General features: G+C 32.6%; 1 protein-coding gene across 3 annotated transcripts in view; it reads right to left on the bottom strand.

Moving 5' to 3' along the window:
* Window positions 1–2,988: 2,988 nt before the first annotated feature.
* LOC124360615 overlaps window positions 2,989–19,950 on the bottom strand; it is a 25,496-nt gene continuing 8,534 nt past the window's right edge. Inside the window, exons 3-8 of one of the 3 annotated variants that reach the window (XM_046814375.1) lie at window positions 17,203–17,345; window positions 16,636–16,799; window positions 13,219–13,572; window positions 6,124–6,285; window positions 5,351–5,515; window positions 2,989–3,211 (exon numbers count right to left, since the gene is read on the bottom strand). In XM_046814375.1, coding sequence (XP_046670331.1) covers window positions 3,066–3,211; window positions 5,351–5,515; window positions 6,124–6,285; window positions 13,219–13,572; window positions 16,636–16,799; window positions 17,203–17,345 — 1,134 coding nt within the window. In that variant the 3' untranslated portion in view covers window positions 2,989–3,065. Of the gene's footprint in view, window positions 3,212–5,350; window positions 5,516–6,123; window positions 6,286–8,508; window positions 8,927–13,218; window positions 13,573–16,635; window positions 16,800–17,202; window positions 17,346–19,950 lie in introns of those variants that run through there. The other 2 variants (XR_006922255.1, XM_046814376.1) reach the window with 2 other exon arrangements.

Raw genomic sequence — 19,950 nt, 5'->3', positions numbered from 1 at the left:
GGTTATTGTGTGGTAGAAATCCAGTTCACTGTCTTAATTCAGTCTATGATTTATCCATATCAATGCAGCAACTATCTAGATTAGTGAGAACTTTAATTTAATTTAATTGTGACTGAAAAATAACACTGATAAAAAGTGTATATACAGAAATATCTTATACAATTATACACTATGAAGAGAAACAGACTGAAGAGTCTAATTTTATGGCTTTTCTGATGTTTAAATTTAGTTCTGGTGAACTTCAGTACTTGGTCAGGTCAAGCCTACTAAATGTTGCTATTTAGCACTTAGAAAGAATAATTAAGTTTGTTGATCATCCCAAATTGAACTTAGAGCAGCAGGAGAATTTATCTACTAATGGAATAAGGAAGGACTTATAGCAGGAAGTCTCATGTGAAACAGGCCACTCTTTGATACATTTCTTCAGAAGTTGGATAAACTAACCAAATTAGGTTCATGAAAAGTGGGGATCTAAAATAATATTCTCGTTTTATTCTAAATTAGCCATTTGGCCAGTGTGAACAAGGGTTTAGTGAAAGCGCTGGAGGAGAACGCCTCATCACCAATGAAGTACATTTTCATTGTAAGGTTGATGTTTCACATACTTACACATTTTCAGACTGTTAAGTATGTGTCTCTTTGTTCAAGTGTTCAACATAATGATTTCAATTGTCACTTTTATTGTGTGGAAGTGAGAGCCAGAGGCCGTTTACCAAAGCTATTGACACTTTTCAAATTAAATACTAAAGTTTCCTTCAAATAAGAACCACAGAGAGTTTGTAAAATTTGCCTATTAAAACAAGAATACTTGAGTACAATAATAGAACTTACTTTACCTACTTCTACTTGATCCAACTTTCAGCCAATCAAAACTATTAAACAAATCTGAGTACAGTTTTGTTATAAACTGACTCTCAAAGTCAATTTATAAAGCCTTACCCCCTGTTTTTTTTTTTTTTTTTTTTTTTTTTTTTTTAACAAATGGGAGAGCAATTTAAAACCCCGGTATCTGTAGGCAATTAGAATTGGGTTTGCCATAAACGGCTGATTCTTGCATATCTTCTAAAGTATGAAGAAATTTAATCCATTTGTTGCGTTCCAAGAATTGTATCCATTGCATAATGGATGTTTTGTAAGTGTACTTTGATGAACTCTTGCACCCCTAGCCACTCGACTCTGGAAACCTGCGAGTGTAATTGCACAGTACATATTACTTTTTTCATATTAAAATTACTGTTGTGGTCTAAAAAAGCTATTTAAAATAGACTTTGGTTATGTAACACTTATAGTACAAATATTATCATTTAAATTAAGCATCACCATGTTTGTTAACTTTACCTGTATAAGTGAAATAACAAAAATTCCGATTGTCAAAAGTTATATATTTTGGTTTTCAAACTGAGTAGTTTTTTACAGTTGATTATTTCCCTACTCTCATGGTAAGTCTTGCATGAACATCCCCATGATTGCAACTGATTTACAAGCTAGTATGGTCTATCCATTTACCTGAACGGCGTAGAAATACTAGGTTTCCGGATCTCCTTACAATATTTTTACAATGGTTTTATTAAATTTTGAATTGTTATTCACTGAAAACTGGTTAGTTTCAACTGCTGCTAGTGTGGCTGGTGCTGGTAGTGCAATATTAGTTTTTACTCACCTCACCCATTACCTGAAGTACTCACTACACCTTCTTCAGGTAGATTACCTGAAGAAGAGATCAGATTGCAGATCTCAAATCGAAGTGTTACTGATTTTTTGTTTCTCTGAACAATGGCAAATGTCCGGAAAAATCCTGTTTCCTTCACAATCCTTCCATCATCAAAAATAAACTTCAAGCAAAGTATATTTGCAAAGTAAATTTCCAAAACATTTCATAATTTGCAGCCTACCAAGAATTATAAAGGTATTCCATTGTAATAGAAATAAGTTATAATGTGACAATATAACATGGGATTGGATTGGATAAATTTTAGCAATAAGTTTAGTTACGATAAGCCTACCAAAACCCTCTTTGTTAATTAGAATATATCTGTCTATTCCTCAAGTCGAAAATAATAATGATTTGCTGTTATGCAATAAGTTCTCACAAAAAAATATAGGTAAGAACACTGATAATATAAACATTTTTGAAATGTGTATTACTTTAGTTTGAAAAAACCCGTCATTCAGGAAATAATATATTATAATTTTTAAATCCATCTTTAATTATAAAACTATTTACACACTATAAACTCTATTTTATTTAAAATGTCTAGTAGATAATTTCCAAGACAAACATTGGAAATGTTGTTCTAATTTTGAAATATAAAAACATTTTTATTATTGTCCCATAATATTTCTTATATTTTGAAAGGTTTAAAAGTGTCACATAAATCCAAATGAATACTTATTAAATCTAAAAGTTGTTTTATAAACAAAAAGGGTTTATTTTATTTATATTGTATTCATTTAAAAAGGAGAAATATATTGTCATTCCTTATATTTAACTGTCAACCTTCATCAAATGACGACAGACCTCATTCTGCTTTCCGGATCAACGAACAAAAATGCACCGCTAACACTTATACAGTATGATATCCTTGACAAGTGCTGCGCTCTTTGTATTTTACTTGAACAATTTTTGAATTTCTGGTACACGTTGTTTCCATTTTAGTCTTTTCTTGGATTTTTATGTAATTTCTGCCCATGGTTGTGGCTGTGATATATTGTGATATAATATTATTAGGATCTATAGTAACTTTTAAACGTTTTGTTTTAATTTATTTCTAGTTAATCTATAAGGTTCTTTTCTAATCTTTAAAATGACTAAAAACATGGTTTTATAAAGTATAAAGGCTTTTGAGGGGGCCATTTGAATAGGTTCACTCTTCGGTTCATTGGCTCTATTTAGGATCTAATGCATACAAGAGGGTTCCATGTAAATTTATTTACTAGAATTTGCTTTTAGAATTAAAAATACTTCAACTAAATATAAATAACTAAATATAGAAGAATATGTATAGCTAATTATTTTCCATCTATAATATACAATAATATCAGTAAAACATGTGATGATAAGCATATCATGAGTTGTGTGTTCCAAGAAAAAACTGTATTGATCGTTCCTTAAAATTTGGTTTATACTTTTGGTACAGCTCCGCTGTTAGGTCACGAGCAATGTGAGAGTAACAAGGATCTCCTTGAACCATTAACTTGAAGTATTTAATTTCTGAAAACAAAACACACACAGAAACATTTAATCATTACATGGAAAGTAATTTGCAGAACTTGATAAATTTGCAACAGGCTCTCTAAGAAAGAATTATTTTACTAAGTTCTTTTGTTGGATTAATATTTTTTTTTTTTTTTATTTTAGCTGGTAAACAAAGATTCAAACTCTTTTCTAGGGAGTGTTGGTTGAGACAAACTTCTTTGGTGATGGACAGCAAACAGCTGAGAATTTATTAGCTTTACAAGTTTGACGACTTTTTACCATAAATCTGTGGTGATTGGTGGACGATGGGAACCAGCATGGTCAAGAGCTTCTTCTCTCTATTTTATATAGTAAGGACTTAATGCATAGCACTGGGCACAACTCATAGTACCCACAAACTAACCTCATTTCTTTATTAAGTAATGCAATAGCTTCCCCCATGGTGTGGTTAGCTATATGATTGCACAGAACTGAGTAGCAGAATGGTTTTTATAGAGCTCAAACATTTTTTTTATTCCTCAAATTAAACCAACTACAAAATATTAGTTTTCATGTTTTGAGAATGGATTTTAAGATGTCAGGTTAGAATAATTATTCACGATATTGTACTTATCACAGTGATCGTGCTAAAAAACATCAAATTAAAATGTAGGATAACAATCAGCTGTTAATGTAAGAATTTAATTAAGGATGTTAATTAATGTTGGGGAGATGTTTTAGGTTTCAGGTTGATAGGTATGGCATTCAGTGAACACCAGCATGTAATAAACAGTCCATAATTGAATTCAATATTCTGTTTTATTGTTGCCAGTGAACAAAGACTCTGGATAACTGAGGAGAATTTAACCCTGAATGAAGATTATAGAACTCTGGTCGGGTAAAGCGATAGCTCTTGAGTTTTTTAGGATTGTCTTGGTTGAGTCGTCAGTTGGATTTCTAAGAAGAACGAAATCCAGTCTTTTAACAGTTGCTACATATAAAGTGAAATTTGTTTGTTGCCAAGTGCACAAACCTTTTTTCTAGTCAGTCATGCTAATGTGCACCGGATTCAACTGTTCTGGATGCACAGATTGATATTGTCAGCTCACCTTCAATATTCTGCTTTTGCAATATAAGTGTATTTGTGACTGCAACTAAGTATTTCATTTTGGCAGGCACTGCAATAGTCATATAATACTATATATTCTGGCACATAAGCTACTATGTAAAATGTTGTATTTATAATAGAGTATTGTATAAAATTGTATATATTTTTTTTATTTTTACAATTTAAAACGGATCCTATATAACTTAAAATGTTGCTAATTAAGTAGACAAGTCACTAACAAAATAACTATAATCATTTTATGTATAATACGATTATACTGTATATTGTACAAAATATATAAAGATATACATTATCCTTGTAATTTATGTTACAAACTAGTCATGTTTTGCTTAGCAATCATCAAGAGCAATTTCGATCACAACTGAAAAACAATATGACTTTTTAATTTATATTAAAAAAATTATGTAAAAAATATATGATATTGTACTTTTTCTTGTCTATTCTGCTTGTAATTTGTTCATATGACACTACATGGTGCCGATGAAAGAGCCAATATCGCCATTCTTGTTAGTATCCCACTCCCGTCAGTGTTAGTGTGATGTGAGATTGTGATCCTCGACTTGTGATTTGGATTCGTGATTTGTGCTCGGGACTTGCATCCTGTACAGTGACAACACCTGGACTAGACAACAAGCAGCTTTTCTATCCCTTCTTTACTTCTTTCTGTTGGTTATTTTTGTATGTATTAATACCTCCTCCACCTGATACTGTGTCAATCCTCGAAATGTCGTGTTTACCTTTTGTAACGTATAATGATGGCAAATGTCCAAAATCCTGTTATCCTTTCAAACCTTCCATCGTCAGTAACAAATTTTACACAAAGAACTAAAATTCTGATGTATTATTTTTCTATCTACACAGCCTGAACACATTTTTTCCTCAAGATTATTCTAGTTAAAACCTTAAATTTATATTAAGTGGTCAACTATTAAAAATACCCGAGTTATAGATGGCAAGCATAAATAAAATTATATGTATTCTACTAGTCATTTTTATTTTCAGTACATTGAGGGAAAATTATATCTCTTCATAAAACCAACACTTACCTGAAGATGAAAGAAGAGCAGCGTCACAAAGTTTGCTTATAGTGGACTTGTACTGTAATGGTCCATAATATTCAAAATGACTTAAATGTGGTGCCTCCTTTATGAACTTTTCAAGCTCACTGTCAATTCTTCCAGATGAATGCCATAACAGAAAACTAACCTCCTCTGAAAGATACAATAAATACATTAAATTATGAGCCAAAGTAGTAAAATTGTGTAGTGTAATTGTTGTAATTCTATTGTATTGTACTGTATTTTAATCTCTCTGATGTTTTTTCATTTTTTAAATTCAGTTTATTAATATTTATCTACAGTAACAAAATAAAAAGAAAATTTAAAATATTTCAACACGACTATAATAATTCACTAAAATACAAATCAATATGAAAAACTAAAATACTTAATAATATTTAGGTGTTGTACTATATCCATTTTACCACACCAGTTGTCTTATTAGACCAATACCTCTGCAGGTGTACTTAGTGTTGTAAAAACAGTATTTACAAACATTCAATATTTGACTTAACTACGTGTAAGTTGAAGATCTGTTAACTTGAAAAAATAAATGACAATATTTATACTTCACAAATTTCTGATCAAATACTATTGAAATGTTCAGTTGTGATCTGAAAGTACTCTAATTCCTAATTGGACCCTTTCAGAGTTGCGCCTGATTATGAAGCAAGTCAATCCTGACAACTAGATCCAGACCTGATTGGTTTTTGCTGTTTCTGATTTATCCCAAATCTCAATCTTCTCTGACAATTACTTACCTAAAGTTTCTTTAAAATTAAGGTATAAAAACTTGAGGACACTGAAGAACATCAATTGTGGCATGTCCAAGGTGGGACAAAAACCATTATCAATATGGAGGCTCTTGAGAGGCATTGACTTGGTGATAAACAGTTTCAAGTAATCGTAGGTGGAGATGGACACTGAAAATTGAAACATTTTTAACTATAAAACAGTATAACATTAGGTAATATGTTAAAAAGTTACCAAACACATTATAAAGCAGCCACTATATAGAAAAATACTTATTCAAATAGTAATTTTCGTCGCTAAGAGCAAAAGTGATTGTTTTCTGTGCGAATTTGTGTTTTACAAACAAGGGGAAATGAAGCTGAAGACACTTTGCTCCTTGTGGAGGATAACGTTTTTTTTATAGTAGGGAAAACAAAATTACAACTGACATGTTTTATTTTATTTTTACACAGTAACTTATTATTATTACACAATAAAACACATACTGTCATCTGTTATTGACAATGAATGATTTGATAATAGGATTTTGGACATTTGATGTCATTGTATATTACAAAAATATAACACTGCATTTTGAGGATTGGAATCCTCTTCATCAGATGTCGAAAACCCTAACAAATATGTGGCGATGACCTCACCAAGGTTATGGATAAAAATTGGGAGATTTGTACATCTTAAAACCTCAAACATACACCTGAGGATCCAAAGAGACTGGAGCAAGCACCAACTATGTTACTGCACAGAATGAGCATGATAAATACCACATCGATAAACTGACATGTCCATAACCCAACACCGATGGTGAAAGACTGAGAAAAAAATCTGAAAAAGACTGAAAAATGTGGGTACTTCCTGTGACAGTATGGCTGGTCATCTGAAATAAAAATAGGGGACAGAAGGGATGTTTGGGAAGGAAGAGATAAAAGTTAGGCGCTCCTCAGCTTACGTTTTTATATTTAAACTCAAAGTTAGTTATATTATATACTACGGAGAACAAATTTTATTTGTTTAGTTTCTTTGAATGTTGCAATGTTTGTAGGTTTCCTAGAAAATTCTTTTATCATATTGGTAGCAAAAGTGGTCTATTTTCAACAGATAGTTGACTTAATGGTTGTCTGCTAATTTTATGTATCAATCCTCAATTTGTTTGTCCGAAAAAATTGTTTTCAAACTGTATTTCTGCTTCATTCCACTTCGTGTGTTGATTTTCAGACCAGCAAAGTTGAACAATTTTTTATTTTTCTACTGTCCCTTTTATTGTAGTTGTCTTTGTCTCTCAAATTTAGTGATCCCATCTAACATATCCCCTATCACAATAGCATGTACTGTAAACACAGTTATTGTTTTGTTTTTAAAGTAAAAATGTGGAGTCCTGCTTGTCAGTTTTCGTTTTTTTTACAAGACTGTGTTAAGCTTGCTCTACTATTCTATTTTCTTTCTAATAACCCTGACATTTATGGAATTAACATGTACATAAGTTTTTCTTTATTTTCATTTTCTGATAGTGTGTTTCCTATTATTTCTTTTGCTTTATTCATAACATACTGAGTATACCCATTTTGTAGAAGATATAATTTAACATTGCTGATGTTTCTTTTTTTTAACTTGAAAAATGTTAAATAACATTTATTTCACAAGAAGTTTTAGGTTTTTTTAAAGTATATTTGTCACTTGTATAAAAGATGAACTAATCACAGTTATTGATAGGTCGCAATCAGTTTTCAATTGGGCTAATAATTTCCACTTTTCTTAATATAGGGTAAATATTGTTTAAAATCTAATCATCTCATGACAAATTTGTAGAGACATACAGTAGTAATTTGATCATATTGAAATGAGAATCTTGAAAAAGCTACTCAACATATAGAATAGACCTTGAGGAAATTACATATAAATAATGTATAAAAAATAATGTATTAAAATATGTATAATTTTCTTAGTTGATATTTTATTATAAATTTAATTTTCTTAAGTTATGTATTATAAAAATGCAATTTCCTTCAGTCTTAGTTCTTTAAAAAACCTCAGATTTCCTTAAGGCATAACTCATATAAATACAACATAAATTCATACTGTTATCTTCATCCACATTTCCCTGTGTACGATTACAAAGTTGGCCAAAATAACCAAAGTAGCCTATGCCAATATTCATCCTTGCTATTTTGAGGATTGTCTCCATTTTACCTGTCTTCAGGGTTATCTGTGTCGATGAAATCTTTGCTGACTAGAACTAGTTTGCATTTAAAAAGAAACATTTAACAAATTTTGAAATAAACATAGGATACTATATTTAGTATTATTTGATCTGTTATTCAAATGCATTACTGAAATCGGTGTTTAGCTAATCTGTGATTGAGATATATATATATATATATTGTAATAAAATAGATTACCACAGACAAGGTGAACTTTTAAATATGGACACTGCTTTAATGACTTGTTTCCAGATAAGATCAGGAATTGCATGACAGGCATCCTGTTGATACAGCAAATGTGCTGACGAAGGAGCCTCTCTCTTTTCACACAGCAATTCCAAGTTCCTCAGTTTGCCCTTAACCAAACTCCCGATCGACAACAGGGTCTCTCCGGTGCCATCGGCCAGGAGACTGTAGTTCATTGACAGTGTTGTGATGTTGGTCAGCCCAGTCAATGCCAACTTGTATATTTCTCTCAATATTCCGATATCAATCTTATTGTTTTCATGAATTTTGAGATAATTTCTGCAAAAGTCGATTACATCTTTCCCTACTGATCCACTTGTGGATGGCTTGTGTAAACCATTATCCGATGAACCACTTCCCACTCCACCATCTAAAACACATCACCAGTTAACCTATTGTTATTTACTAGACCATAACTTTGAAAGTATACACTACCAATTCCTGCAGAAATTTGCTAATAAGGAAAGCTTACTGAATCTTTAATCTCTACACACTACCTATTTGAATACAAATTATAAGTTTTAGTACTTCTTTTTTGTTTGAACAGCATTGACAGTTCTAGTTTGTTTTCCTTTTTAAATATACATATAAAACAAAAATGTACTAAATGAAACACAAACAATTCACATGTAAAATTCTACACTCTACTTAATACTTGCACACTGATGGTTGGGCAGGATTGTGTCTTATAGTGGAAAAGACAGATGTACACATATTTTTTTGGCTTTAAGTTTTTGTGATACTGTATCATCAATTTTTTTTTTCAAAACTGATGTATGTCAGGCATTCCTAAATTTGTAAAATGTGTACCTCTTACTATTGGAGACTAATAACTTATATTTTTACTTTCGCCTCATTTGTTTCAATGACAAAACAAGGGTTTGTTAATTAGGCAAGGAAAAGTACTGGTCTGAGAACAGTAGTAGGACAGTAGGCTGGCACAAGAACTAGTTTAGGATGGAGTTTTGCTTGGCCATCTCTAAGACTCTCTTATCTATATGTTGTTAATAAAAATAATAATAATTTCAGAAAAACTTTTAGGAAATTTGAATCCATTCAATAAATTCATCTTATCTTACTCCCACTCATGTTCCTGTAGTACATAATGTATTTGTGTGTCTAAACTGAAAGAGCTAATACAACTAAGATCAATTTGGGGTGTTCATCGTTGAAAAGCACAATATAATAGGCTTCTTCGCCTTAACTTTCAATCCCAGGGATGACACAACTTTAGACTTTCATTTTGCTAGCAACTTCAATGTAAATCGCTTCCATGTAAGTGAGGAAAGAGTACGGAAGGAGCTGGAGTCACTTGATGTCAACAAAGGTAATGGTCCTGATCTCATCCCACCTATAGTTCTCAAGAAATGTAGCGTTCAGCTTTCAAAGCCTCTCACCAATTTACTTAACAGACTATTTATGGACGGCATCTTTCCCACAGCACTCAAGTCCAGTTATGTTGTGCCGATTCCTAAAACACCAAATGCTACTGATGTCACCAGCTTCAGGCCAGTCGTCATCCAGCCTGCTTTGGCTAAGGTTGTGGAAGGTTTAGTGCTGGAATTGATATCTAATGACATAAAGAGTATCATTGTCCCCCAACAACATGGGTTTTGCAAGGGTCGTTCCACCCAGACCAACCTTGTCATCTACACAGACTATATTCTTTCTGCGTTTAATCGAAGACATCAAGTGGACAGCATTTATTTAGACCTTTCCAAGGCATTTGACAAGATTAGTCACTCACTTCTGATTTCCAAGCTCGAAGGATATGGTTTCTGCGGACTCTCTCTAGAATGGTTCAAGAGCTATTTAAGTGGACGCTCGCTGAGGGTCAAACTTGGAAACCATTTGTCTGAAGAATTTCCTCCCACCTCAGGTGTCCCACAGGGGTCCAAGCTTGGCCCTATTCTTTTCAACTTGTTTGTCAACGACATCATCAGCCACCTATCATCGGAATATCTCCTCTTCGCAGATGACCTCAAGATATTCAAAGAAATCTACTCTCGTGATGACTGTCTCAATCTTCAACGTGATCTGAACCTAATTGCTGAGTGGTGCGATGATAATAAGATGGTCATTAACTCAACCAAATGTCTTACAATCACCTTCTGTCGTCTGAAGAATCCTGTTGCTTTCAATTACACTGTATCCGGCGACATCAAGCGAGTGACCTCGATAAACGACCTTGGAGTAAGTTTGACTACAAATTTGTCACCCGATGCACACATTGATGCGGTATCTTTGAAGGCAAACAAAATGCTAGGATTCATTTTTCGAATGTCTAGAGGGACGTTCGGTGACGAGACACTACTGCTCTTGTACAAGGCTTTAGTTCGGCCTAATCTGGAATATTGTACTCTTGTTTGGTCCCCTCATTACGCATCTCATATTCACAAACTACAGAGTATTCAAAACAAATTTTGCAGACTTCAAGGAGTCCGGAGAGGTGCAGCCTATCGGGAGGTCTCTGTCCCCGCACTTGAGCAGGAATTTCTTCTGCCTACGCTGGAGTGCAGAAGGAGAATGTTTGATATTATTTTCCTGCACAAGCTTATCAACGGGGCGATCGATTCACCAGAGCTTCTGAGTAGGATATCCCTCTTGGTGCCTGCTGGAACCAGATCCAGGAATATGTTTTCAACCTGCCACCACTCAAACAATTACAGCTATCACGGTCCTATTGCTCGACTTCATAGGCGTGGAAACAGCATTCCTTCCGATGGTGATATGTTTTATGACAGCATCGCACACCTTAAAAAGAGACTGCAACAGTAATGAGTGATAGAGTTTTTTTCCCCTTAATATCAGTTGGAGATGATGTTTGTGATTTTTCACTATTATAACATTATTTCACAAATCTTAATACTTATTTATTATTCCACTGCATAATCACTACTTTCTGTAATTTAATTAGTTGTTATTTATTTTGTTGATGTTATATTTAAGTTGCATGAAAATGTTGTGAAATTATTGTATATTGGCGGATGCCGTTGAAATAATAATAAATAAATAAATAAATAAATAAATGTGAATTGAGCTTTCAAAACCGGGGAAAAAAGGTTGTTGTTACACTGGTAGTGTTTGGTTTTCTCAATTACTATCTCATTGAGATTGTTCAAACCTAGAAGTTGCAGCAAATATCTCCTCTCCTCTCATATTTATATTATATCTTATGGGCATAATTGTCTCTAGATGTCCATATGCAGTTATCTGTTATCATACATACATGTTTCTTTGCCAACATTCTCTGTTGATAATTTGATAATGGTAATTCGAGTTATCTGTGTTAGGCATTCAGATTTTATTGTGCGGAAAAGGTAAACATTCTTGGATAGTCATTTATCATAGTAGATGGTACTCAAGGTTCAGGATTTTTTTTTATTTGGTAAGCTTCACATTCTAATTTTGTTTTGCAGACGTTGTTAAAGAGTGTGCACTATTTGGCACTGTTAACAAATTTCCTGACTTAGTTGTTAAATAGCTTCTGATAATGAGTGACGTATCTACGACTAGAGTATAAAGTTTGAAATGGTAGAAAAATATTTCATGTTTTAAAGTGTATGCTGTTATCTAGAGTTGGGCTGATTTTATTGTCTTGTTCTGGATGTTGTTATGAGCCACAAGATGTTGGCTTTAATATTAATTCTTGTATGCAAATTCAAAGTGGAAACTTAAAAAATCCCTGGATCAGTGTAGAGACTTGAATATGTATGTATTCTTAAGATGTCGGCTTCTTGTGAGTGATATTACATTGTGCAGACTTTAAGCTGAAGTAGTAACCAAAGGGGATGGTTTGGATCATTCTCTAGTATACTGAAAGAATAAAGAATAGTAAAGCTTTTTTATATAAAACTCCAACAGAACTTAAAAACGTGCTTTCTCTCTGCTTTTACCCATTTATTTTTTGATTCAGCAATGGTTAAAACTGCCTTAGAATATATTTTGTGGGTTTTACTATGATATCCTCTGCTACCAATAAAATTATATATAGTAAACTCAGAAAACAAAACAAAATTGAAGTTAAATATTATAAATGGCAAAGTATGCCGTTTGGGAAATCTAAAGTAAAAATTAGGCCAAAGTTTATAGCAGGATGATAAATTAGAAAATGTTATTTTTAATGATATACATTGTAGTGTATAATGTGCCAGCTAATTACAATCAACTTAAAGAGGTACCAGTACTCCAAAGAAGTGGAATATAATAAATTAATAATTTTGTTTGTAGTTTGTATGTGTGAAGTTTGTAGCTTTCAGTGGTGTGGCTGTACTGTACAAGTACTGTGTGGCTTCACACAGAGGTTTTTCAAATTCGTTGATAAAACAGGTGATTGGTAGTTTTATAACTGTCATATCACTGACCAATTGTTGTTGTAATTTAAAGTTTTAAGTCTTGTTTTAGTTGGGTATAAATTCTTAATTTATTTTAATGTAATCATTTAATTCAAATGTTTGTCTTTACACATTAGATCATTAGTTGTAGATTTACAAATTATGATCAAATGATAGTTTTTGTGGCTAACTAAAATTACATGTTTGTGGTGTCTATGTTTTTATCAAAATTAAGAACACTGTGTTTAATCATAATTTTTTAATTATAGTGAATACTGAGTGGAATAACAAATGTGTTCTTATAATTTTTAGACAATTTGTGTCTTACCTTGTGAAATACAACACTGGATTCCAACTTCTTTCTGAAAAAATACATGTTTTCTTGAGTCTGGTAGCTCATTCAGAGTTCTCAACAATTTGTTATAATTTTCAATTGTAGATAATTTTGGGTCTAACATTTGATTTGAGTTGTTAACACAAGCATTTAGTAGATTTCCCATCCAAGCTCTCAAAACATTTGTGATTCTCCAAGAATCTTTTATAGTCCTGTGAAAGTCCTTTAGCGACACCTTGTCTATTAACATCTCCTCATATTTTAGTGCTGCTAGTTTTTTTAGGTATTTTCGGCCTCCAGGATTGTAAGTGTATGGGATTCGAGGTAAATTATCAAGATCTGTGTCACCTGAAAAAACTTAGTCTTGAATTCATTTTCTCCCACTAAAATAGTTACAATTATTCTGTAAGTATTAATAACATAGTTAGGCAAAGAATTTTTCTCAAGAAAATATATTATTTACTATGAACATATAAGTTTTTTACCAGTTTAATTGGGGATTGATGTGGTGAGAAATATATTTTATAGTTATGACAATAAAGTGCATTATTATGTATGAGTCATCTATGGCTCATGCTGCAAATGACTTATTTTGCTTAGACAATTATTTTTCATCTGCCCTAATTCATCCACCACTCATATATGTATAATTGTATTCTTTGTTCAACCCAATTTCAGCCACTGTCATTGTCTGCTACATTATTACATTAGCCTCCAAGTTACAGGGTAGATCTCTAAGTATCAATAAATAGTATGTGGCGTGGGTCACAGATGACTCCTTACAGTTAATGGTGTACACGGTGGCCCTTCCTAACGGAGTTTAAAGCCATGAGTCCAATGTTAAATTACTTGTAAATTAAACTCACATGGAATGATCTTTATATTTCCCTGAAAGGCGTGGGAGGCATTGATGTAGATATAGATGTGATACTGACAATTCTGTAAAGATAATAAGAGCCAAAACAACCAATAAATAAATAATCAAATAAAAGTTTACTGAATTTTTTCTAGGACCACCTGAGAGTGCAGTTGAGGGAGGAACCTTTTTTGCGCATGAACCTTGGAGGAGTCAAGGAGGACTAAGCAATGTTGCCAAACTTGTTGCCTGCTGTAACTGCAGCGTTCAATGCCATGCAGCAGTTGATGTTTGTGTGGCAATGTTGCAAGGGTATGTCCATTCTATTAGGCCACCACCAACTGCACTCTTCCATGGCCCCTAACTGTTCTGATATCTCTTGTAAGTTTAAAGATGTAAAATCAAAAAGCTTCAAAGAAATCCTCAGTTATATTTTTCACATTACTGTGCTTACACCTTACATTTGTGTAGCAGATATGCAATGGAAACTAGTATTGAGATGACATCCTACTTTGGAAATCTACAACAAATTTTCAGTGAGCCCTAAAAGGTAAAATTCTTCAAAACAATGCTAAAATATCTTTTCACTTAATGTCAACAACAAAAATTGAGGGCTGGAATAGAATCGGTCAGCCCCTTAGCAAACAACTATAGTGTTGCAATATCAGCTTTAAATGAATTGAAATATCTTGAAGCGGAAGTTCATGAAGCAGATTGATTGATTGATCGAGTAAATTTGAAATCATTATTTTAGCAACAATTATTTAACAAGTGCATTATTTAAGGAATAGTTTCTACTAAGAATCAAGCTTTGCCTGTCTTAAGCTACTGAATAAATGAAAGAATAGGTAGTTAATAATAAACTAATGGTAAATGTTTGGATTCAACTTCTTAGAGAATAATCAAGACAACTTACAAGTACAACTTAAAGTTGTTTCTGAGGTAAAAGTGACTAGGATACACACAAAAAAGAGATTCGATGATGAATCTGGTGAAAACAAGTATGTTTTTAGATCAAAAGGAGGACTTTACATGCAAGCTATCATCCCACTCTAGATATCATTCTGTTGACTGAACTAAATGACAGGTGATCACTCCTGTTCTTGAGCCTGTTTTTGCCATTGATGATCCCACTATCTTTTAAAGATAGAAAGAAAGATCCCATAATGTCTGTATCAGTGAAAAACAAAAAGAAAAACAAGCTGAAGGCATGTGCTTGACGTTTAGACTTAGAATAATAGATATTAGTGGATTCGTTGTTAAAAAATGTTAAATAACTATTTAATCCTTTTTTTAATACTAGTTATTTAGTACATAAATAAAAGCAACAACACAATACATACTAAAGATAAAAAAATAGTTGAATAATTATGTGAGAAAGGTTAAAGTAAAAGTAGATTTTCCATCAACAGTTTTTTACAAATTAAATTTTATAAAAATATCTTTTGGGTTCGGCTTCATCATTTTCTGTGAGAGTGTACATTTTCCCAGTCAGAGTACCCAGATTTACTTTTATGATAATATCCAAATATCTAGGGGTATTATTATACATTGATTGTAGATATTACAAAAGTAAATCCGAGTTTATTCTGACTGGGAGAACATAACTTGGTGGAAGTAATGACAATGAAATCCAACACCAAATAACATTTTTTAAACTTAATAAGTAAAAACCTTCTAAAGGAAATACTACTTTCAACTTGATCTTAGTTTTGTCATAGCATTGTTAGATTATGTATATTTGATATAATGACCAAAGTGTCTTATTGGTGAGTTTTAGGAAACTTTACATAGCCATATTTGGAATCTATTTGAAACACAAATTTATAATTTGGTATATTTTTAGGATCAGCACTCACTATAAGTACATATATCGAATTTGTCCCAGACGCACTTCTCACACTTCCTTATAGTTATGGTGAAGGAACTTTAGTATGACAAAATCAGGGTTCATTGGAATAAATATGGTTGGTTGGTGAAACTCAATTACTGTATGGCCATATCCTAAAGCGACGTTATGACTAGAAAGTACAGTGTTTGAAAACTAACTTGAGGACCAGGATAAACTAAGAATTTTGATATGCTTGCTTACATGGCATTAAAAAATCAATAAACAGACAAATAACCTTGACTTGAGAGAAAATTATACCACAGATTCTTCAGGACGGGCAGGAAACACCCTATGATCTATTAGTAGAATGCAATACACTATCAAGAAGTTTAAATCTTAGACTGGCAAACTCAGATTCTGTTTGGAATCAGGACTGGTAGAAGTTCTATAATTGAAATCTTCTTCAGTAAGGTAGTGGGGGAGCACAATAAACCTCTAGGGTAGGTCACATTACACTTCCTTCCCCCAGAATAAATGCAATATATCAATTAGCTTGTTAGCAACTGTTTATGTCCTATAACAATAATAACAGGAGGAGATTGTAAACTACATAGACACTCTTGTTTTGTTCCTCTACTTCTTTCTACATATTGTACTCACACTAGTAATATTAAAGAATTTAGCCAATGTATCATTTACTACTTATTACTGTATTATTTATTACTTTGCAAGGGGCCAGTGAAAGGAGTCTCACACTTCTTTAAGACACCCCAGAGATAAAGCTTTCTGATGTGAGAATTGACATTGAGAGCCAGGAGGAATCTGCACAAATCAGCAAATGTGATTTCGGCCTCTTCTAGCACAACACTCCTCAGACATGTCTGTAAACTGGAAGTAAAAATGTCAACTTTAAAAGTTATATACATGGCAATACTATGACTTATCTTACCTAAATATATCTAGTACACTCTTGAAGGGTTTATTGAATTCATTTTAAACTATTTATTATATTCCAATAAGAAATAGGTTTAACGTACTAACAGAGATCATTTCAATGATTGATTACATATGTAAAACTAATGATATTTGTCAAAACTTTTTCTTTCTTTTTTATACATATACATATACTGTACCGTATATTAATTTTAATCAAAGCCTCATATATTATCAAATAATCATTTTTCCAAATAACACTGAAATCTTATTTTATATTAAATCCAGATATTTATTTCTGAAAATCTTTAATTTATGAGATATAAAACCGTGCTTAAACGAATAGTTTTAAGCATACCTTAGATATCGACATATATTTTCTATAATTCTTTGCCGTGAGTAGGGATCAATATATTTTAATTTCATAAGTTGTACTGGCAATATAAAATTCTTCACTTGAAGTTCTGAATGGTTAAGTCTCGCAAGTACTTGATAATAAGCCTGAAAATAAAATTTTATTTTATTAAATGTGAAAAGTATTGGTTTCCCCACTAAAGTATGTCATTAAGAGTTAGTTATCAATATTCTATGCTGCACATACAAGGTATAGAATAGAGGGTAGAGAGATTACATGGGGTTCTTGAATCAATGTCTCTCCCTCTACTGAAAGCTTTCTAGGACTCTGGCCACACATTGTTTGCTGGAACTTCTGGAGATAGAATTGTAGTGCTAAATGAGAAGCTGGGAGGATCAAAAAAGATACTCTGCACAACACAGCTGGAACTGAGCCAATGTCCAAAGATATTGTTACTAATGAAAGGCATATGATCCTTCGCTCCTTTCAATGTGTGTCGGCCTGGACAAACTCATTCTCTTGTAGAGAGACATAAATGCTTATTGTATAATTCCAGACCTCACAGAGCTTAGATTCTTACTGAAGAGATTAAAAGAACCACAAAAGTCGTTTTCTTATAAACTGGGAGAAATTTCTTAAATCAGACCAAAAGATTTGAAAACAATTAATCTACAGAAATCAGTAATTATTCTTTTACCTTCACAATCTTTCCATTGTTAAAAACGAACTTCAAACAAACCCTTAGTCTCATGTCTTATTCTGCAAATATTGAAAAGATTGGTATATACCTGTTTAAATGTTGATCACTTCTAAAGTGAACACTGTTCAACACATTTGCATGGCAGGATAACCTATCAAGTTGACTAGAACACTCTTCTAACATGAATTAAGAGATCATTGGAACAGAAAGGTCTTAGTCAAGAGTATGTTTTTGAGTATACAAGCATTTGAGTACAATATCTTTCAGTCTCACAAACAACATTTCTGAGATCATTGATGGTTGGTTGTGGATTGATACTACACTTTCCTCAGGAGTGCAGTACTGTAGCAGTCACCACACATTATAACACATTATAAATGATACTTCCAAGAAAACGCAATATGGGCTACCCTCAAAGGGGATCACCACCTCTGTAATCTCTAATAGTTGGTTACATTACTGGAAATCTCAACAAGAGAAAATGAAATTGTTAAGCTATTATTTTCAAAAATTGCATTGTTCAAAGACCCAAATAAAGTAATTTTTCTCTTTTTTCTTGTTTTTTCTTTTTTATGTATTAACTATATCCCCACCTGAAAAAAGAGGTTAGATCTCAATTCTCAAAATGTTGTTTTATATATTTTGTAGCATATAAAGATTACAAATGTATAAAATCCTACTAACCTTTTTCAAACATTCCATTGCCAATAACAAACTTTAAACAAAGAATACAGTAATGTTTTGTCAGCTTCACACTTTATATATAGATGTAGAAAATACATTAAACAGTATGATCCATCTTGATTATTAAATTTTGGCTGAGAAAAAAAATGGATTTAACTAAAACTATTAAGTACATGTATTAAACAATTATAAGTGAAGTTTTAGTAGTGTTTGAACTGGTTTTGGTAAAGCTGAATGATCTATTGATTTGATTTGCCTTACGGATAATAAATTGATGGACTCGGTCCATGATATTGGCTCAAGGTTGAGAACCCACTGATTCAATTTTTTGGCTTTTGCAGACAATCTTCTTTTTTTACAGAATTTAAAATAGTCTTTAATTAGAGACGACTCTCTATACCAGGTGTAAAAAATGGCACTTTACTTTTAATCTGGTGAATTGCAGTGTTTGTGTTGTTTTGGCAGCCAAAGGTGTGAAGACTAATGTTCAATTACGCATCAATATTCATGACATCATTCCAAGTTGATAAAGCAGTTTCCCATTCTGACTAGATTGAGAAATGAATTTACTGGAGATGAAACTATCCTCACTCATTCAGATTAAAATAACTATTTACTAAGCTCCTACAAGATCAATTCGTGCTGGCTGCTGGAGTGTAGTTCAAGAGCTGTTGTTCAACATTGATTAGTAATACTGTAAGTTTAAAATATCATGAAAAAAGCAATGACCTATGTACAGTAATATTAACACCTGCCTATTCCAAGTCCTAGCCCACACTTATTATCTGACCCTTCCATATGCTAGTATCACTAATGGTATGCTGTAAAAGCCCACGAATGCAATTTTCCCTGCTTTTACCCTTCAACAAACTTCCCCAGCAGTCAATAACAGTGTCAACTGGCTGCTCTCAAGCTGGATGATGCCTCTTCATAACAGATCAGCAAAGCAAAATTTAATTCTTAATACATACAGGTTCTGATATCTGTTGCTTTCTAAAAAGTCTATTCAAAACTAAAAACCCTCACAATTGCTTGGAACTAACTGCTGCTAACAGCTCTACTATTCATACTTAAGGCCAACTCAAACTCTGTCCACACCTAGGCTTGCACTGCTGATACTTCATCTGGAATTCTGTTGAGCAGACGTAAGTCTGCCTATAATTGGCTCTGACTTCCTAGCATTCTTCAGTCTCCTACCTGAATACCACAACCAATGACTCATTGAGAAGAAAATAGGTCTTTCTGCTACATGTACATGTACAGCCTGTGCTTTTACCAGCATCAAAGTACTAACCAAACGGACCTTTGATTTTCGCATGCTCTCTGAATTTCCAGATGAACATGTCCTGCAGGAGCTTCTCATCAAA

The sequence above is a fragment of the Homalodisca vitripennis genome, chromosome 4 (assembly GCF_021130785.1).
Source record: "Homalodisca vitripennis isolate AUS2020 chromosome 4, UT_GWSS_2.1, whole genome shotgun sequence".
Taxonomy (NCBI): domain Eukaryota; kingdom Metazoa; phylum Arthropoda; class Insecta; order Hemiptera; family Cicadellidae; genus Homalodisca; species Homalodisca vitripennis.
This window is presented reverse-complemented; position numbering and strand designations above follow the sequence as displayed.